This window comes from Carettochelys insculpta, chromosome 1 (genome assembly GCF_033958435.1).
Source record: "Carettochelys insculpta isolate YL-2023 chromosome 1, ASM3395843v1, whole genome shotgun sequence".
Lineage (NCBI taxonomy): Eukaryota > Metazoa > Chordata > Testudines > Carettochelyidae > Carettochelys > Carettochelys insculpta.
This window is the reverse complement of record NC_134137.1, coordinates 5561719-5583429: the sequence shown is the minus strand read 5'-3', so window position 1 is coordinate 5583429 and position 21711 is coordinate 5561719. Positions and strand designations below refer to the sequence as shown.

Here is a 21711-nt window from a genome sequence, read left to right as displayed (position 1 = left end):
TATGACTCTTGTTAGCCAGGCTCTCCACGGGTAAACCAGGAGTGCAGCATTGCCAGTGAGTCAAGGAGAAGTAAGAACAAAGTAAAGTGACAAGCCAGTGGTGATGATGTGAACTTTGTTTTATTGTGTAATTGTGAAAGTGTACACATGCTTTAAGACTTGGAAATAGGACAAGAGGTGACGGGCTTAAATATCAGAAAGGAAGGTTTAGTTTGGATATTGAGAAAAATGAAACAGGATGAAAATGAGATAAAAAAATAAGATATTCAAAAGTTGACTTAATTTAGCCATTTGCAATGGAGATACATCAATTGCATGAAAAGACTCTGAAGAAGTTGGTCTGTCCTTCAAAAGCTCATCACCTAATAAATTATTTTGTTCGTCTTTAAAGTGCTACTGGATTGCTTTTTTGTTTTGATAGTATATAGACTAGCATGGCTACCTCTCTGTTACAGTTGAAGGGGGAGTGCACCAAACATGGTCCTTGCGTGGTTACCATTAGGTCAGGGTTTAGACCTGTTCACATTGACTGCAGTGGAGACATGGGGATATTTATAGAGCTGCCCCGTCAATCCCTGTGGGGGATTTGCTCAGAAGAACCAGGAAGCCCTAGAGATTTGCTCCACTTCTATCTCCCCTGACTCGACTGATTTCACCAGCCAAATGAAAGCAAATCAAACCCCCAGACTCAACCTCTGACCTGTGAGGGGATGGCTAGCACAGAAGAGGGCAGGTGAAGGACATACTAAGGGCAACTGACAAGACAAGGACAAGGGCTTCTTTTCTGTGCCAAGTTGCCAGCCACCTAAAAAGGCCTTGCCCACTCCAGAAATAACCTCTCACCAGCTATAGAAGAGACAGGTCAGGCTGAGGGGCCATACTCGATCTTCTAGTCCAGTCCCGGTGCTGCTGTGGCAGGACCAGGTAATCCTAGACCACCCTGAGAGATATGCATCAGTCTGGTCTTACAGCCTTGCAGTAACACAAAATCTCATGATGTAATAAATGTGTTAGTCTTTAAGATGCTGCAGGACACCTTGCCATTTACAAAGCTACAGACTAACCCAGCTACCCCTCTGAGACAATCTCCATAGCCTCTGCTCCAATGCTGACCTATCCTGAGAGTTAGAAAGGTTTCCCTCTTACCACAACTAAAACTCCCTGCTGCAGATTCAGCCCATTACTTCTTCTGCTGCCTTCAGTGAGCGTAGAGGACAATCAGAACATACATAACAACAGCCATACAGGGTGTGACCAAAGGCCCATCTCACCTGGTATCCTCTGTCCTGACAGTGGCCAATGCCAGGACCCTCAGAAAGAAGTAACCAGACCAAGCCACCACCAAGAGATCCATCCCCTGTAGCCCATTCCCAGCTTCTTGCAGACAAAGGCTAGAGAACCATCCCTGGTCAACCTGGCTAACAGCCCGTGATGGAGCTGTACTCTTTGAATTTTCTAGCTCTGCGGTGTCCTGCATGTTGGCTAGACAAGCTACATGATGCTCTTGGAGCTTGGATATGAGGTTCCTCCTGAGAGGGCACTGGGAGTGCCATCCACCCACTCTGCACACGCGTCCCACCGCTCGGTGGGAGAAGCACGTGGCGGCAGCAGCGGCAGCTCTAGTCGTGGCTCTGGCAGCTTTTGTGAGTCATTGGCATTGGATATTAACAAATGGATCATCTGAAATTTTGTTGTTTGTGTTATCTGGTATGAAATACCCGGCAATATCCTTATACTCTTTGATACATTTTGTATAATGTCATGCAGAGAATACGGAAAGATGACAACCACAAGTGTGGCGAGCTTTCACTTCCTATTGGACACCACTGATATAATCTTCTTTGAGCCCTGCTATCGTGTTTGTGGCGTGCATAAATACAGCTTTATAGATCCTAGTGTGCAAACTTATTGTCTTAATCATTCACGTCAATGCACCGAAGTCACCAAAAAGGTAATAATAAAATGTAGGATAAGGGATTCAGAAGTGAGCAAATGAGGGACGGGGTCTTCTCCTCTGGCAAGGAGTTCCACAAGAGTGATCAATGTCCTCTTTAAAGGAACCTATCACATACCTGGACACTCTTTTCAGACTCCTCCCGTCCTCAGACTTCTCTTTGCTTGAAAACACCACATAATCACCTCGCCCTGAACGTGCACTGAAGCATCCTGGAAAATGAAAACGTCTGTTTTGCTATTAGGGGTTAAAGGGTTAACTTCCATGTCTGGGTTCCAAGAGGTCTTGCCCATGAAGCGTGGATGAGGTCTCCAACTAAGCTTCATTGCCCTCCACTCAGCACCATTTCCATTTCCGAGAAAACACGTAGCCCACTTGTTCCCGCAGCTGCTTGGTTTTCATCCCATAAACAATGGGGTTTAGAACTGGGGGGACAAGCACGTAGAGATCAGCCAGCAGGATGTGAATGTGTCGTGGGACGTTATGGCCAAATCGATGGGTTAGGAGTGTGAAAAAGGCTGGGGTATAAAATAATAGGATGATACAGACATGCGAGCCGCAAGTGCCGAGAGTTTTCAGCTGGGCATCTTTGGTGGGGAGCCTGAAGACAGCCCTGAGAATCAGCACATAAGACACAATAATCAGCACAACATCTAGTATAACAGTTAAAATAGGCACTGCAAAGCCGTACCAGATATTGGGTGTTATGTCTGCACAGGCCAGCCTGGCCACCCCAATGTGCTCACAGTAGGAGTGTGGTAAGACGTTGCTTGCACAGAAGGGCAGCCATCTGAGAAGAAAGACATCAGGGACAATTATGCAAAAGCTTCTGATGACAATGGCGGTGGCTATTTTCCCAATCTTTGCATTGGTGAGGACAGTGGTGTATCTGAGGGGGTCACAGATGGCAACGTAGCGATCAAACCCCATGGCCAGCAGGACGGCCGACTCAGCAACAAACCCAAAGTGAACAAAGAACATCTGGGTGAGGCAGGAACTGAAAGAAATTTCCCTGGCTCTAAACCAGAATATGGCCAACATGTTAGGCACTGTAGAAGTAGATAAGAATAAATCTGTGACGGCCAACATGGAGAGGAAAATGAACATGGGCTCGTGCAGCCGGCGCTGTGTTGCAATGAGGACTATGAGACCACAGTTCCCTAAAAGAGCAACAGAGTACATCAACGAGAAGGGGATGGAGATCCAGGCGTGCCAGGCCTCCAGGCCCGGGATGCCAACAAGGATGAATGTGAGATGACTGAATTTTGTACTGTTGAGTGTGGCCATGATGAGGTGAGAGCTCGGCTCGGCCACTGGGCACAGCTGAAAGCAAAGACACGGTCAGTATTTAATGGGGTCACACACACCCCTTCACACTCACTTGACATTAATATTTTAGAGCAGTGTTCTCAACATTTTTTTATAAGTTACTACTTTGTCAAAAAAAAAAGTACCCCCATTACTTCAATTCTCAAACACACTTTTTTTCTACAATTATAACACGTTTGCTCAAACAGCTTAATTGTAACCTGTTGTTTGGAAGAAATTGTCTGTAGGCAATAAACTTGGCATCATACTTATGACTGCACAAAATGGACACTTAAAAAAATAATTGCGCAAAAAATAAGCCCAATGATTTATCTCTAAAAAGCAAAACTTTACATGCATCTGTCCTAATTACTGATGCAGGCCAGCGACGTTATTTGCTGATTCTTGAGAATCTCTGAAAGTTCATTTCAGGTTACATAGATTCAGTCATTGGAGCATTGTTGATCTGGCCTGCTCGGGTCCACATGTCGGGACATGGACCCTTGGAGCCTACGAGACAAAAGATCCAAGATGGACACTGCTAAATCCACATCATACTTCTCAGGGATGAGCCCCAGTCTGGGCAGGCTTCACTCGTGAGGACTGAAAAACAAAGAAATACCCACCAGGGCCCATCTTATAGCTTTTCATATGAGGAGGAAAAATTCCATTCTCTCCCATTGGCCTTGACATGACCACATGGGCCACTGTGCTAAGTTTCCATTTGGTGCAGTCCCAGAAGGAAAATCCCACCAGCTCAAAAGGGGTGTTGTCCGTCTGGGCCTTTGCTCCGTCTATCATCCTGGCTGGGGTGGAGCCTCACCTCCCTTTGTGAACCTCAGCTCTGAAACATTCCTCACATAGCTGCAGAGCTAAAATCTATAACTTTACCTACACACACACAAGTAGACTACATAAACTCAGGGCATCATCAGCTTTCATTTGACACCTCACATGGCCTCCCCCAGCACAATATTTGGGTCCAATAGCCACACTGGGCGTATAAATGGTTTCCATACCCCATATAAAAGTCCAGCCATGTGACAGGTGTTTTTAATTGGTCAGGCCCAAGCTAGCAGATTGTCAGTTACAGCAGTGTGGGGATGCCCAGAAAGTTCTCCAGGATCATGGCTGAGCAGGAGACTCCAGTGCTAGTGACTAGGGGCTCCTTTCGGTCTATTAGCATGATGGCCAGTCTGGAAATGGCCAAGTGTCCCAGGCAGAGACATTGCATTATAAACCTGCCTGGGCAAGCGGCGCCTCCCCATCTGTGAGCCTGGGAGCTGTGTCCGTGGGGGGCATTTTCTCCTGGCTGCAGATGTCCTGCTGCTCTCCCTGTGTCGCCTCACTGCTTCAATTACACTGAGCTCCTTCTGACATGCGTCCGAGCGCCACACATGGCCACAGCTCCAGCTGTTGGAATCAGCACAGCCCCAGCAAAGGCAATGGCACTATGGCAGAGGGCACTGGCTGATGGGTTCCCTTTGCTATCCCAGCCTTACAGCCTGTGCCTAGGAACAGTTAGGTAAATATAGGAGCTGTGGCTGGGAGAACATCTTGGTCATCTTAGCTGCGTCTACACGTGCACGCTACTTCGAAGTAGCGGCACCAACTTCGAAATAGCGCCCGTCGCGTCTACACGCGTCAGGCGCTATTTCGAAGTTAACCGACGTTAGGCGGCGAGACGTCGAAGTCGCTAACCTCATGAGGAGATAGGAATAGCGCCCTACTTCAACGTTCAACGTCGAAGTAGGGACCGTGTAGACGATCCGCGTCCCGCAACGTTGAAATTGCTGGGTCCTCCATGGCGGCCATCAGCTGGGGGGTTGAGAGATGCTCTCTCTCCAGCCCCTGCGGGGCTCTATGGTCACCGTGGGCAGCAGCCCTTAGCCCAGGGCTTCTGGCTGCTTCTGCGGCAGCTGGGGATCTATGCTGCAGGCACAGGGTCTGCAACCAGTTGTCAGCTCTGTGGATCTTGTGTTGTTTAGTGCAACTGTGTCTGGGAGGGGCCCTTTAAGGGAGCGGCTGGCTGTTGAGTCCGCCCTGTGACCCTGTCTGCAGCTGTGCCTGGCATCCCTATTTCGATGTGTGCTACTTTGACGTGTAGACGTTCCCTCGCTGCGCCTATTTCGATGTTGGGCTGAGCAACGTCGAAATTGAACATCGACGTTGCCGGCCCTGGAGGACGTGTAGACGTTATTCATTGAAATAGAATATTTCGATGTTGGCTGCACGTGTAGACGTAGCCCTTGTGAGCCAGGGAACAAGGACCCTCCATGCAGACCGCCACATTGCCTAGCTCTTGGCAGTGCTTACCATATTTTCATACACACCCTGGGACGACACGGCCCACCTCAGCCCTGCAAGCAGAATCTGCAGAGGGGAGCATCTGGCTGTTTTGTTGGAATTGAACACTCCTTGAAAATAGAGAGCAAAAAACAAATAAGAAATATCCTGTGATACCTTAGAGCCTAAAAATATTAATCAGTCATGAGTTTGTATGGGTAAAACCCACTTCCTCAGATGAAGGAGTTTTCCCCTTGAAAGCTCATGACCAAATTTGTCGCTTCTAAGGTGCCACCCGACTGCTTGTTAATCGTGAAGCTACAGACTAACACAGCTGCCCCTCTGAGAGTATGAAACAACTTGTCTCCATCTTCCTGCCCTTCTGTCCATGAACCCACTGTGGGAGCACGAGCACCTGGTGGCCGGACCTCACTCACAAGGCAGAATGACCATACACTCCATCCTGGAACTCTACCATATAACGACGGGTGGTCTGACACCAGGCCAGGAAAAAAATCAGAAAGTTGACAAGTAGCTGGAGAGCCGCAAAGAAAAACATCCTGACAAGTAGTTAGAAAGTCCCCAAAGAGAACATCTTGGACAAGTAGCTGGAAGCCCCCCAAAGAGAACATCCTGGTTGTGCGATATCAGAAGGTCCTGTGGGGGGGGTAAGGTTCGGAAATTTACCAAGAACAGAGGAAATCTTATAACATGTTCTGACAGGCTGGGAGAATAGAAAGTCCAAATTGGGTAACAAACACTTTAATTGGCCAGGTATTGAACCCCCAAGTAAGAAACAGTATAAAAGGTGATTTAGCAGGGACAAGGTTGTGGGCTCCTGGACACCAGGCGGAGGTTAGCACCTTCCAGTCCAGACAGCAGACCCCGGCCTGATCACCCGGATGTCACCACCACGAAAGGTCCCAACCAAGCCGTATTTCTGACTTGAAGGGTCGCTTTAACGTAGTTGTTGGTAAGACGTGGGAGCATTGGATGTTATTGGTAAGTCACATGTAATTGTATACAGCTATACGTAACCTAGTGTTTAGCCTCTGCCAAATAATAAATATATTTAAGACAAGTGTTAAGTAGTTGTAGTTACGAATGGATGAATCAGTCATTATCAGTAAATACCACTAGCTGGACTAGCTGGAGCTGTATAGAGAATTACTGGGACTTAGAGCAGCCACAGGGCATTGTGGTGATTACAATCGGAGTGTTATTGTTCCTGGTATTCATAATACTGTGGAAACCCAGGGTGTAAAGTAGATACACTGTATCACATATTGCTGCTATAATATATAAGGCTGCCATAGAGGTGGGGTGGTTGGTCCCGGGCCATCCACCTCCCCCACTGTATCAAACTCCACGCGCACCCACGGGACCAGAAATAGGTCGGCATATCATCACCCACTATCTTTGGTATCTCTACAGTGTGGTCACATCAGTATCTAAGGCCCAGAAGCCACAGATATTTTCAAGAGATAAAATAACAAGCCTTTTCTCTAGCTTTTCCAGCATAAGGAAATGCCGGTGACTCTGGTCTGTTCTTGTCTCACCTATCGGGTGAGAAAACCAAGATTTGCCTTCCTTCCCTCAATGGGAAATGAAAGATTCACCATAACCACACTGAGCAGAGGTTGGTGTTGTCAGATGCTACCAGCGTGGTGCTCTGCTTTCTCCAATGTTGGTATCACTCGGCTGCGTGCGTGTGTTCCCTCTGTGCGCTGCCGCAGCTCTGCAGATAACCAACACAGCAGACCCGAAGAGAACCCCCAATGACCACAGAGTCAGTAAGGTGCGAAGGCACGTCGGCCAGGTTTATTGCTGTATTGGACACAATAGTAGTTCCCTGTACACTTCCTAGTCTAAGTCAGGGCATACTACAAATATGCACCCATGGTCAATGGACTCGGCTCAGTCAGTGGCAGGACTTTCCACTGCCCCCTCGGCCGGATCCAGACCACACCCCAGGAGTACATTCTTATACACAGGTACAAACAATTTACACATCACTCCTGACGTATTGAGGTACAACCCTTCTACGTAGTCAGGTGCCGCCTCTCACCTTGTACATGTTGGTTCGAACAAACCAACTCTATCCATCGTATTACCCTTTTGCTCCTGTCATTGGGATGGGTCGGCCTGTTCTTTCTTATTTGTGGAATGTTCCAGGGTAGGGTGTTCTGGTGCCATGTTCATACTTCAATATGCTAGGTAGATATGTTTATGCAACATCAGCCCTCTTCTTGCCAGCTTCTGTGAGCAATGCATTCCTTTAGCTCACAGCTGCACTTTGCTTTCTGTTAGCAAAGTCTTGACCATTGTTTTAGTTCAGGCCTAAGGCCTCATACTGGGCCTGTACTTACTACAGCTGGCAGCATCAGCCCCTGGGGAGATGCATCTGGTGTTATCTGTGGCTTATGCACCGTATAATGGACACAGGCCTTGACCCTCCAGGCACATCTGCTGTGAAATCTCTATTTGGGTCAGGACTCTAGGGCTGTGTCTACACGTGCCCCAAACTTCGAAATGGCCATGCAAATGGCCATTTCGAAGTTTACTAATGAAGCGCTGACATGCATATTCAGCGCTTCATTAGCATGCGGGCGGCAGCGGCGCTTCGAAATTGACGAGCCTTGCCGCCGCGCGGCGCGTCCAGACGGGGCTCCTTTTCGAAAGGACGCCACCTTCTTCGAAGTCCCCTTATTCCCATGAGCTCACGGGAATAAGGGGACTTCGAAGTAGGTGGCGTGCTTTCGAAAAGGAGCCCCGTCTGGACGCGCCGCGCGGCGGCAAGGCTCGTCAATTTCGAAGCGCTGCTGCCGCCCGCATGCTAATGAAGCGCTGAATATGCATGTCAGCGCTTCATTAGTAAACTTCGAAATGGCCATTTGCATGGCCATTTCGAAGTTTGGGGCACGTGTAGACGTAGCCTAGGAGAGGAAGTGGGAAGGTCTAGATTCCGTTCCCGGGCTCACTGCCTGCCTGCAGCAAAGGGGGATGAGAACTGTGCAGCTCACTGCAAGCAGGAAGCACACTCTGGGAGGCGTTGCACTCCAGTCCATGCTCTCCCTGCCTTTCCTTACGCTGTGGGCTCGATCCCGCTAGATCCTACGTGCCCTTAGCTCCTGTGCCAACCTGTGCTGTGGGAGGCTCCCCTGGACTGGGTCCTTAGTGAGCTAACGTTCCCACTGTCGACATGCAATGGGCAACTTTCTACCAGAGGGATGCAGCAGTGCTAGAGACCTGCCCTGATTCCAAAAGACTCACCAGAGTCCTGTGCCACCCAGGGAGGAGGAGGCGCTGCCTGTGATCCGGGTGGGGAGCTGCAGGTGGTAGGAACTGACTGACCAGAGCTCAGACACAAGGATATTTATCCTGCTTCCTGGGAATCCCAGGGGGCTCAGAGCCAGCAGGGAGCCCCAGGCACAGACCAGTTTCCCTCTCAGCCTCACGCAGGTGCAGGTGTTTATCAGGGGATTTAACAGTGTTTACATGAATGATTCCTCCCGGCTGTCCCCATCACAAGCCCAAACACCCGGCTCTGTCTGCTGTTCCATGTGGGTCACAGGGCAGCACCGAGGAGCCTGACCTGGGATCAGGGCCCAGCTGAGCATTGCATTTGACCCAGGAATCTCACAATCTAACCACGGGGTGGGGAGCAAAGAGGTCAGATTGCTCCCCATTTTACAGGTGGGCAGCAAAGCCCCCAAGGTGCTAAGTGACTCACCCACCATCACATGGCCTGTGTGAATGTCCCTGAGGGCCCACTGACCCTTCTCCACTGCCCCATAACGGTGTCACTTCCCCAGAGACTGGCAGGTGAAGTGATGCTGCCCTCCATGTGGGGTCCAGCCTAGGCACCCGGCCGCATGCAGTCATGGTTTGCACAGCCCCAGTCCTTACTGCTGTGTCCCTGGGCTGCCCCCCGCCTCACCGCCTCTCACCCTGCCAGTGCCTGCAGCCCTTCCCTGCAGCTGCCTTCTGCCCTGAGCTCCTGGGCTTTGCACAGGTCCCAGGCCCCCTCAAGCTTGGCCCTAGATCAAATGGCACCACACGAGGGGACCGTCTTCCCTCGCCCACTCCGCTTCGTCTCTGACACTTCTGAACGCCTTTTTTTGCAGTTTTTCTTCCACCCCATTTCCTGTCCTGTGATTTTCATGCCTGAGTTATCCATGTCATATGAAAGAATAAATTTTCATGCTGGGACATTTAAAGCTGCATTCACTCATCCCATAGTGAGTAAATAAAGACAACATGTTTCCTCCACCAGCATTGGGTGGACCAGCAGCCAAGTGTGTCACAGCAGGTGACAGGCTTAGCAGATAACCCTTCTCCTGAAGCTCAAAAGGTCACTTTTCTTGCCTTTGTCCTTGCAGACTGAAGCCAGTGTCAGAGAGATCCAAAGACTAGCCAGAGACATTTCCAAGAGATCAGATAGTAGGTGAGCTTGTTAAAAAGTTCTTCATTTCTCGCTATTTACACTCTTCAAGTCTTAAAACACACACACACTTTCATATTTACACCATAAAAGTTCACAACGGCACATCTCTCGCATCACTTTGTTCTCCTATGTTACTGATGGACTGGCATCCCTCTCACCCCTTATATACCTGCTGAAGACTGGCTGAGAAGGTTCGAGGAGGGTCAAGGAAAACAAAGTTCTCAGAAAGTCGGAAAGGTTCTGCAACATTCTGGAAAGGCCCAGAACATTCTAGACAGGAACCTACTAGATACACTTTTCAATTGGACAGCAAACCATTGATAATTATTTCCAATTGTTGTCTTTCAAACAGTTTTGCGGTTCCCATATAGTGATTTCATTTGGACCACATTTTCCTAGCTTGATTAAATGAACATTGTGAGGAACTGTGTCAAAACTTTACCAGAATTATGGCTACTATTGCTTCTCCCATTACAAACTCATTATGCAATAATTCCATCCAGTACCTGTGCAGGCACTGAAGTGAGGCTGACTGGTCTAGAATTCCCTTGGGTCTCCTTTTTCCCTCTTTTTAATATTAGTGCCATGTTTGTCCTTCTCCAGTCTTCTGGGACCTCTGCTGTCCTCCAGAAATTCTCAAAGATAATTGCTAATGACCCCAAGTTGCTTCAACTAGTTGCTCCAGTGCAATAAGATGAATTTAATCAGGCCCTGCAGACTTGACTACATATAAATAATCTGAATTTTCTTTAACCTGCTCTTTCCCTGTCTGGCTTGCACAATTTTGTCCTGTTCGTTAATGTAAATTGTCTGGAGTTTTGGGCATCAATAACTTTTCTAAGAGAGACTGATGCTAAGTAGACACTAAGTACCAAAGCTTTCCTCCTGCCATTAGCTACTAGGTCTCCTTCTCCACTAAGCAGGGGACCTACAATTCCCAACTTTTCTTGTGCCTAAAGTATTTAAAGAACGTCTCCTTGTTGCTGGTGTTGTTCATCACTAGATCTAATTCATTTGCTCCGTAGCCTTTCTGATTCCCTCTCTCCATAATTGTGCCAGTCCTGTGTGCGTCTCGTTATCAATTTGTCCAGGTTTCCGTTTTTTGTAGGATCATTTGTGAGTCTCAGGTCATTGGCGAGCTCCATATTGGCCTCTTGCTAGTCTTTCTATATTTCCTCCGCACTGGTGTGATTGGCAGTTGTGCCCTTAACATTGTCCTTTAGTAAATAATGAATAATACTGTAACTGTTACATGTTATCATGACAGTGTTAAGGGCACAACTGACAACCACACCAGTGCGGAGGAAATATAGAAAGACTAGCAAGAGGCCAATATGGAGCTCGCCAATGACCTGAGACTCACAAATGTTACATGTTGCTAATCGTTAATTCACACAGCTGTTGGGGACCTAGGTTTAAGTCCAAGCTCTGCGTGATTGGTAGCAGGTATTTGAACCTGGGTCTCCCTCCCATGTGAGTGCCTGGATCGCTGGGCTGGTGGGTTCTCTGTCCCCGACAAAGTCAGTGTGCTGCATCCAAATCCCCATTTATCGCATGGCAGATTGCTCTGCCATTGTTAGGGCTCTAGGCTGGGATGAACTGGAGCCAGACAGGACTGCATCCCCCTACCCTTTGCCATCACAGCCTCCTCACTGCAGAAGGCCTGTGTTAGTCTAACATCAGCCAAGGTAGGATGCTATACTGTGCTGGTGCTAATGCTGAATTGAGCCCAGAGTTACAGGCATCTGTGGCCTAAAGGAAAATAAATGGTTATAAAATTAGAAGTATGACTATGAGCCCCATGGTGGATCAGCTGGAGAGGCCGGACAAAAGCAAGGTCCTGGCCACCCACAGGGAAATCACAGTGAGTGCTGTGGAAGTGGCTGAAGGCATGGAAGGAGAAGAACACCGCCAAATAGGTCACCCCAGTCAGTATGGCCTCTGTTACTCTTAATGCAAGGGCTGGGGAAGAGTTGATGTACAGATTTCCAGCCATGACCTATGTCCACTCCCCAGAGCTCAGCCCCAAACCTGGAGGAAGGGAGGGGAAGAAAGTAGAGTCCTGCACTTGGGACAGAAGAATCCCAAGCATTGTTATAGGCTGGGGACTGACTGGCTAAGCAGCAGTACAACGGAAAGGGACTTAGGAGTTATGGCAGATGAAAGGCGGGATATGAGTAAACACTGTGCCCTTGTGGCCAAGAAGGCTGACGGCATATTAGGTACATTAGGAGGAGCATTTTGTGCAGATCTAGAGAAGTGGTCATTCCCCTCTATATGGCACGGTGAGGCCACATCTGCAATATTGTGTCTAGTTTTGGGCTCCCCAGAATAAAAAGGATGGGGAAGTACAGGAGCTGGTTCAGTGGAGGGCAAGGAAAATTATTAAGGGGCTGGCGCACACGACCTATGAGGAGAGGCTGAGGGATCTGAACTTGTTTAGTTTACAGAAGAGAAGACTGAGGGGTGATTTAATAGCAACCTTCAACTTACTGAAGGGGAGCTCTAAAGTGGATAAAGAGAGACTGTTCTCAGTGGTGACTGATGGCAGAACAAGGAGCAATGGTCTGAAGTTACAGAGGCAGAGGAGTAGGTTGGATATTAGGAAAAACTACTTCACCAGGAGGGTGGTGAAGCACTGCAATGCGTTGCCTAGAGAGGTGGTGGAATCTCCATCCCTAGAGGTTTTTAAGTCCCAGCTGGACAAGGTCCTGGGTGGGATGACTTAGCGGGGTTGATCCTGCTTGAAGCAGTGGGCTGGACTAGATGACCTCCTGAGGTCCCTTCCAGCCCTATGATTCTAAACCTCCCTACCCCTGCTCTATGACTGCCAAGTGTCCCTCTGTGACCTCAGTCAGCCATACATATAGGCAGAGACTATAAGGATCTGTTTAGCCCGGAAACTCCTTCATACATCAGATTGATAGCCATTTCCTTTCCTTTTGAGTCCAGGTTTGGAACAGGTGCCAGATGAAGAGCGATTAAAAAGACTGGGGACTTTTCAGCTTAGAAAAGAGGGGACTAAGGGAGGATTTGATAGAGGTGTATAAAATCATGACTGGTGTGGAAAAAGTGAATAAGAAAAATTATTTACTTGTTCCCATAACATAAGAACTAGGGATCACCGAATGAAATTAGTGGGTAGCAGGTTTAAAACTAAGAAAAGGAAGTTTTTCTTCACATCACGCACAGGAGGCCCATGGAATTCCTGGCCAGAGGAGGTTGTGAAGGCCAGGACTTTAACAGGGTTCAAAAAAGAACTGGATAAATTCATAGAGGTTAGGTCCGTCGACGGCTATTAGCCATGGTGTGCAGGATTAGTGTTCTGAGGCTCTGTTTGTTGGAGTCTGGAAATGGGTGATGGGGAGGGCTCATTTGATGATTCCCTGTTCTGTTCTCTCCCTCTGGGGTCTGGCATTGGCTTCTGTTGGAAGAAAGGGTAGTGGGCTAGACTGACCTTTGGTCTGACCCAGTGTGAACATTCTTATGTAGGTACCTGTGATCATGGCTGGCTTGTGAGCATCGCAAATCCCATCGTAGCACATCTGAGCTAGAGGGATTTGCCTGTCATAGAATCATAGAATACTAGGACTTGAAGGGACCTTGAGAGGTCATCGTGTCCAGCCCTCTGCCCTCATGGCAGGACAGGATGTCACTGTCCTGCTAACCTAGGGAAGGAACTGTACTGGGTGGCTCCTTTGGGAGTTGGCCATGTGGGATGCCACTTGATGTGCTGAGATACCATTGGGCCTGCCTTTTCTGCCAACCTGGGCATCCGTTATCCTTGTCTTGCTCAGACAAGCTCTTAAGCCTCTTCCAGCACACACACAGGCAAGGCCACACCTCACCGCAGAAAGGTAGACGTGGAAATCTGCTCTGACAAGCTCAGCTTAAGGGACTTGCCACAGCACCCAGGTGCCCACCTCCCTCAGAGGGCAAGTCTAACACTTCATGAAATTGGCCCCTCCCTCAACACAGCAGAAGATGGGCCCAACCTCTTGGCCCCCCAGTTAAAAATTACACAAACTGGGTTACAAGAACAAGAAATAAATTTATTAACTACAAAAAGGTGAATTTTGAGTGGCAAAAGAGGCAGCAAACAGAATAAAGCAGACTACTAAGAAAACAAAACAAATAACGAACACTACTCCGGGTTCACTCATGAAATTGGTCACAAGTAATGATGCCTCAACGTGGACATTTGTAGGTAGATTCCTTCACAGGCCAGGTGTCTTTCCACCCTGGGTCAATCAGTTGTTCCCTGCTGACTTCTGTTCCAGTCCTTCTCTTCCCAGCTGTTTTCACCTGTCTCCTTGGACGGGGAGGCAACATGAACTGAAGACTTGATTGTTATCCGCTCACACCATATAGGATTTCCATAAGGCAGGAATCTATTGTTTGATCCCCTCACTTCCCAGTGGAAAAGTGTAGCAGTCCAACATGGAGTATACTATCAGGTGACCAGCTCATCCGACTCTGCAACATCACAAACAACAAGAAGTCCTGTGACACCTTATAGACTAACAGATATTTTGGAGCATCAGCTTTCGTGGGCAAAATGGTCTTTATCCATGAAAGCTGATGCTCCAAAAGATCTGCTAGTCTCTAAGGTGCCACAGGACTTCTTGTTGCGTTTCAAGATACAGACTAACTTGGCTCCCCCTCTGATACTTGTCTCATCACAGTGTCCAGCCATCAGGGTGGACAAAGCAGGAGTATGATCACACAGAAGACTTTCATGTATCAGAACGCTTACAATACCGGCCATAGTAACAGAGGAGAAGCCGTGCTAGTCTATACACTATCAAAACAAAAAGCAGTCAAGTAGCACTTTAAAGACAAGCAAAATAGTTTATTAGGGGAGCTTTCGTGGGACAGACCCACTTCTTCAGACCAGTGGGTCTGTCCCACAAAAGCTCCCCTAATAAACTATTTTGCTAGTCTTTAAAGTGCTACTTGACTGCTTTTTGTTTTAATACTGGCCATGTGTATAAACTCAAACTAAATGTGAAACAACTTGTTCAATCTAAAATACTCCCGGATGCCATCCATAAGAACCGTTGTCTCCTTTGCTGGTGCTACATGTCAGGGCATTGACTCGGCTGTTAATTAATGTGGGATGTGGACAATTTATTCATCGGAGGCAAAACCTATCACTGATTCCTATCACTGTAATTGCAGACGGAGGGAAGGCTCCATGTAATTGCAAAGTAGCTGGTGTCACAGGCTGTGCAAGCCTGGAGTTTCCAAAGCTGTCTTTAAAGGGGAGGTATTTTACCCCATTTGAGCCGTCCCTGCTGGGCAGGAGGAGACGGACGAGAAGGAGAGGGAAGACAGCAGAGAGCAGAGTGCAAAGGATCGCCTACGAGCCCGCAGCCCAGAAGCTGTATATGGACAATGATGGTGACTTTCAGACTGCGGTTCCACTGCAGACCAGAGACAGTCTCTGGATTCTGTGTAAATCTGCCTGCAGAGTGGTTTGAAACCAATTCCCCTGCCACCCTCCCATGACTGTGTGTTGGCAGAAATGGCGGCTTTCGAATGGCAATGGAAAGGAAATGCATCAGCATCAAATGGAAAGGGGCAGTTATGTATCGCATAGGCAGCCCAGGCACAGTGTGATCACAGCCAACTTGTCATTCATATGGATACTTTCGAACAATAAGAAAATTAACAGGCAAGGGCAGCAGTTTCTCTGTGGGAGACATGAGGCCGCAACTTCAAAGAAAAAGAACAAATCTTTGGGACATGGCTGTAGTAAGAACATCTGAGAAGCTGAAACCCAAAGGCACCAAATTGAAAATGGTGGTGGGAGGGTGTGGTATATTCACACAATGCAGTTCAGCTTTGGAACTCACTGCAATAAGCTTCCAGGATTTGCAAGAACGGAGCAGGAGTCAAAGGAGATTAGAGACTGATACAGATCAAAGTACCCTGCTGTACAGTAATGAGGGTTAAATCTACTTTTAGCAGAGCCCTGCCTGCTGTTGGGAATAAGCAAAATCTCCCTGATGGGTCTTAAGAAGACACTTTCCCAGGAATAGGATTTCTGTGCGTAGGGGTTTCCTCTGACACAGTCCATGCTGGCTAGTAGAGGCAAGATACTGACTCGGTGGTCCACAGCTCTAACCCAGCCCAGCAATTCTCATGTCTCTAGATATCAACTGTGGTAGAGTTGCAAAAAAAAAAAGGGGCACTTTGCCGCAGGTGAAACTCATGCCGTAACGGGAGGGGTTGTCAGCTCCATGGTATGTGGGGAGTCAGCAGCACTCCATGGAATGGGTGGTCTGTTGATGCCCATCAAGGTGAGCATGACTCAGCTTTCAGCTTCCTTGTGCCTCTCCACGTGGGCAGCACAAGAGTGAATCTCCCCTTTGGCGTTCCCTCAGACAAGTGAGAGCCTCCCTGCTCTGGGGCGGTCTTTAAAAAGGATCAGAAGGCCACCAATGAATGGATCTCAAGCCTCGTAGTGCCAGGACACTGGATGTGCTATGAACCACCCTGGGAACCAAAAATTTCTGTTTGTTACAGTGTCTTAAAAGTGTTAATTTCCACCTCTGGGTGCTAGGGGGCCCTCTCCTTGTAGCACAGATGAAACCTTCAAGTAAGATGCATTGCCCTACACTCAGCACTATTTCCATTTCTGAGACCACACATAGACCACTTGTTCCCGCAGTTGCTTGGTTTTCACACCATAAACAATGGGGTTGAGCACGGGCGGGACGAGCACGTAGAGATCGGCCAGCAGGATGTGAATGTGTCGAGGGACGTTATGGCCAAAGCGATGGGTTAGGAGAGTGAAGAAGGCTGGGATGTAAAATAATAGGATGATACAGAAGTGGGAGCCACAGGTGCTGAGAGCCTTGTGCCGGGCATCTTTGGTGGGGAGCCTGAAGACAGCCCTGAGAATGAGCATGTAAGACACAGCGATGAGCACAACATCAATTATCACTGTTAAAATGGGCACTGCAAAGCCAAACCAGATGTTGAGGGTTATGTCTGCACAGGCCAGCCTGGCCACCCCGATGTGCTCACAGTAGGAGTGAGGTAGAACATTGCTTGCACAGAAGGGCAGCCATTTGAGAAGAAAGACATCGGGGATAATGACAAGAAAGCTTCTGATGACAATGGCGGTGGCTATTTTCCCAATCTTCTCATTGGTGAGGACAGTGGTGTATCTGAGAGGGTCACAGATGGCTACGTAGCGATCAAACCCCATGGCCAGTAGGACGGCCGACTCAGCAACAAACCCAAAGTGAATAAAGAACACCTGGGTAAGGCAGGAACCGAAGGCAATTGTCTTGGGTCCTAACCAGAATATGGCCAGCATGTTAGGCACCGTTGTAGTAGACAGAATTAAATCGGCCATTGCCAACATAGAGAGGAAAATGAACATGGGCTCGTGCAGCCGGCGCTGTGTTGCAATAAGGGCTATGAGACCACAGTTCCCTAAAAAGGCAACAGTGTACATCATAGTGAAGGGGATGGAGATCCAGGTGTGCCAGGCCTCCAGGCCTGGGATGCCAATTAGAATGAATGTGAGATGACTGAATTTTGTGTTGTTGAACACGGCCATGATGTAGCGTGGGCTCTGCTCAGATGCCAGGCCCTGCTGAAAGCAAAGACAAGGTCAGTCCTTGCTGGAATCACACCCCGCTCTCCATTTCAGACTCCCTTCTCACTTTCCTTTCATGCATCTCAACCCTGAGTCCCAGAGCTGCCTTCATATCTGTAAAGAACAGAAACAAACCCAGTGACAGAGACCTGTCAGGGAGCTGAGGTGTCAGATGTGAATATCTGCAAACTCTCCATAAACAAGCCACAGAGCAAGACTTACTGGGCAGATAGTTTAAGGGAACTAAAACTGTAACGCAAATCTCTCAGCCCTAGGACTATAAACAAAGAGATACAAAAAGGAGAAGTTCAGCTACCAAAGTTTTGTTAGACCTTACTCCATCAACTCTGTTCCTGCTCTGCTTTCCCACTGGCAGGTGCTGAATACAACAGTCAGCCACAGAGCAAATAAACACACATCAAAAGTTAGTCGGTGCAGAAAGGCTTCCTGCTGGTTTCATGGATCGAAGGCACAAGACCTGGATGCAGAATTACCGCATTGGTCACACCGGTGCCGAACACAGAGACAATATATCTCCCCTACTCAGACAGGAGAGTCCCTCATTCATACCTCCTAGAGTCACATTAGCACTTTCAGCCACAGCAGCACACAGGAAGCTCATGTTCAGTTAATTATTCACAACAGACCCTGCGACCTTTTCACAAAAATCTATCTCAATCGTTCTATGGAGCCCCTTTGATAGCAGTGGGAGATCCATTGTCCTAACTCTGTCCTCCAGTCAACCGGCCATCCTTGCAGACGAATTCAGCCTCTCCACAGCATGAAATGGACGTCGTCCAGCAGAGGTTGTCTACTGCCAAGTTCTAATTGTCACTTTTAATCAATGCATACCAACGATAATGCTAAATAAAGGAGCATTGAAGGGAGATTTATCTTCACACTTCTCACTGAAATTAGTCACTAGCTACTGCCGTTCAGGATGATCTGTGAAGTGTGATATTATCCCACATCTGCCAGTGCTGGAATTGCTTGTCCTTTCCTGGAGCAGCTGCTGCTGCTTTGCTGCTAGGAAGGGGTGGGTGGACCTTGGTCAGATCCAATCTGAAAATGCCTCTGTTTCTATGCTCATGGCAGATGCACTTTGCTCTTTGGTGCTTTTAATCCATTTGGCCCAAGCTAGCTGATTGCCTGTTACAGCAGGGTGGGGGTGGGGTTGTCCAGAAATCTCTCCAGGATCATGGCTGAGCAGGCGACTCTGGTGTTAGTGACACCCCATGGGATTCCCTGGGCCGGTTAGAATTTTGGCGAGTCTGGAAATGGCCAAGTATCCCAGGCAGAGACACTGTATTATAAACTTGCCTGGGCTACCGGCACCTCCCTGTCTGTGAGGCTGGGGGCCGCATCCATGAGGAGCATTTTCTCCAAGCTGCAGAAGTCCTGCTTCTCACCCTGTGTCACCTCACTGCATAAATTACACTGAGCTCCTTCTGACATGCGTCTGGTCGTCACACATGGCCACAGCTCCAGCCGTTGGAATCAGGACAGCCCAGCAAAGGCAATGGCACTACCACAGAGGGCACTGGCTGCTGAGCCGTCCTTCGCTGTCTCAGCCTGACAGACTGCACCTGGGAGCCGTTAGGTAAATACTGGAGCTGTTCCAGGTCACTGCTTAGATTACACTTCAATGAAGTGGGTTTTACCCATGAAAGTGTCTGACCTAATAACTTAGTTACCTCTAAGGTGCCACCACACTGGCTGTTATTTGTGAATCTACAGACTCACACGGCTGCCCCTGTGAGAGTAAAAAGTAGTTTGTATCCATCTTCATGAGTTTCTGTCCACCAGCTTTGCTGTTTCTAAGGCTCTGTCTCCCAATTTATCTAAGGGCCTTAGTGTTTTACGACCGAATCATTTGGAGCTTGGTGACACAAAATGCTGGAGACACTGGCCTGCTCTCGTCTGAGCTACTGGGCAGGAAAACCAAGGTCTGCCTCTCTTCCCAGAATGAGAGACACACAATCTCCCACAACCACCATTAGAACATAAGAACATAAGAACATAAGAATGGCCATACTGGGTCAGACCAAAGGTCCATCAAGCCCAGCATCCCATCTGCCGACGGTGGCCAATGCCAGGTGCCCCAGAGAAGGAGAACAGAAGACAAGTGATTTATCTCCTGCCATCCATCTCCTGCCCTTGTACTGAAGGCTAGGGCACCATACTTTATCCCTGGCTAATAGCCATTTATGGACCTGACCTGCAAAAATTTATCAAGCTCCTTTTTAAACCCTAATAGAGTCCTGGCCTTCACAGCCTCCTCGGGCAAGGAGTTCCACAGGTTGACTGAGCGCTGTGTGAAGAAAAATTTCCTTTTATTAGCAGAGCTTGGCAGCATCAGCCCCCAGGGGAATACAGCTGGTATCATCTCCGCCTTACACAGTAAGAGAGAGGAAGCCATGCTAGTCCATACACTATCAAAACACAAAGCAAACTATGTTGCTGTCTTACATAGTGGAAGACAAGCACAGGTCTATGTCTTACAGGGCCCTCTGCTGTGGAATCTCTTTGCAGCATCGGGGCCATGGGGAGGCCAGGCCTTGGGACAGGAAGTGGGAAGCTCCAGGTTCCATTCCCGGGCTCACTGCCTGCCAGCAGCAAAGGGGGATGAGAACTGTGCAGCTCACTGCAAGCAGGAAGCACACTCTGGGAGGCGTTGCACTCCAGTCCATGCTCTCCCTGCCTTTCCTTACTCTGTGGGCTCGATCCCGCTAGATCCTACGTGCCCTCAGTTCCTGTGCCAACCTGCGCTGTGGGAGGCTCCCCTGGACTGGGTCCTTAGTGAGCTTACGTTCCCACTGTCGACACGCGATGGGCAACTTTCTACCAGAGGGATGCAGCAGTGCTAGAGACCTGCCCTGATCCCAAATGACTCACCAGAGTCCTGCCCCACCCGGGGAGGAGGAGGCTCTGCCTGTGATCCGGGTGGGGAGCTGCAGGTGGTAGGAACTGACTGATCAGGGCTCAGACACAGGGATATTTATCCTGCTTCCCTGGGAATCCCAGGGGGCTCAGAGCCAGCAGGGAGCCCCGGGCACAGACCATTTTCCCTCTCAGCCTCACGCAGGTGCAGGTGTTTATCAGGGGATTTAACAGTGTTTGCATGAATGATTCCTCCCGGCTCTCCCCATTGCGAGCCCAAACACCCGGCTCTGTCTGCTGTTCCATGTGGGTCACAGGGCAGCACCGAGGAGCATGACCTGGGATCAGGGCCCAGCTGAGCATCACATCTCACCCAGGAATCTCACAATCTAACCATGGAGTGGGGAGCAAAGAGGTCGGATTGCTCCCCATTTTACAGGTGGGCAGCAAAGCCCCCAAGGTGCTAAGTGACTCACCCACCATCACACAGGCAGTCGGGGGCAGAACCAGGATTTGAATTGGGGTCTGCCCCATCTCAGCCCAGAGCTGTACTCACTTGACCTCCTTCCTCTCTTGGGCTACGTCTACACGTGCACACTACTTCGAAGTAGCTTATTTCCATGTAGCGACATCAAAATAGGCTATTTCGATGAATAACGTCTACACATCCTCCAGGGCTGGCAATGTCGACGTTCAACATCGACGTTGGGCAGCACCACATCGAAATAGGCGCTGCGAGGGAACGTCTACACGCCACAGTAGCACACATCGAAATAAGGGTGCCAGGCACAGCTGCAGACAGGGTCACAGGGCGGACTCAACAGCAAGCCGCTCCCTTAAAGGGCCCCTCCCAGACACACTTGCACTAAACAACACAAGATCCACAGAGCCGACAGCTGGTTGCAGACCCTGTGCATGCAGCATGGATCTCCAGCTGCCGCAGCAGCAGCCAGAAGCCCTGGGCTAAGGGCTGCTGCACACGGTGACCATAGAGCCCCGCAGGGGCAGGAGAGAGAGCGTCTCTTAACCCCTCAGCTGATGGCCGCCATGGCGGACCCCGCTATTTCCATGTTGCGGGACGCGGATCGTCTACACAGTCCCTACTTCGACGTTCAACTTCGAAGTAGGGCGCTATTCCCATCCCCTCATGGGGTTAGCGACTTCAACGTCTCGCCACCTAACGTCGATTTCAACTTCGAAGTAGCGCCCAACACGTGTAGC

The 21711-nt window shown here is 49.0% G+C and overlaps 2 protein-coding genes across 2 annotated transcripts; both read right to left on the bottom strand.

Annotated features, from left to right (window-relative positions):
* Nucleotides 1-2290: 2290 nt before the first annotated feature.
* LOC142002538 (olfactory receptor 52B2-like) lies at nt 2291-3241 on the bottom strand. Its single transcript, XM_074978719.1, has one exon. It carries the CDS (start codon nt 3239-3241, stop codon nt 2291-2293), a length of 951 nt encoding a protein of 316 aa, XP_074834820.1.
* A 13385-nt stretch (nt 3242-16626) lies between these two features.
* Nucleotides 16627-17571, bottom strand: LOC142002528 (olfactory receptor 52B2-like). The gene has a single exon (XM_074978708.1). It carries the CDS (start codon nt 17569-17571, stop codon nt 16627-16629), a length of 945 nt encoding a protein of 314 aa, XP_074834809.1.
* Between the last annotated feature and the right edge of the window lie 4140 nt (nt 17572-21711).

Coding starts and splice junctions, on each gene's coding strand:
- LOC142002538 (XM_074978719.1), bottom strand. CDS start 3,241: ATGGCCACACTCAACAGTACAAAATTCAGTCATCTCACATTCATCCTT.
- LOC142002528 (XM_074978708.1), bottom strand. CDS start 17,571: ATGGCCGTGTTCAACAACACAAAATTCAGTCATCTCACATTCATTCTA.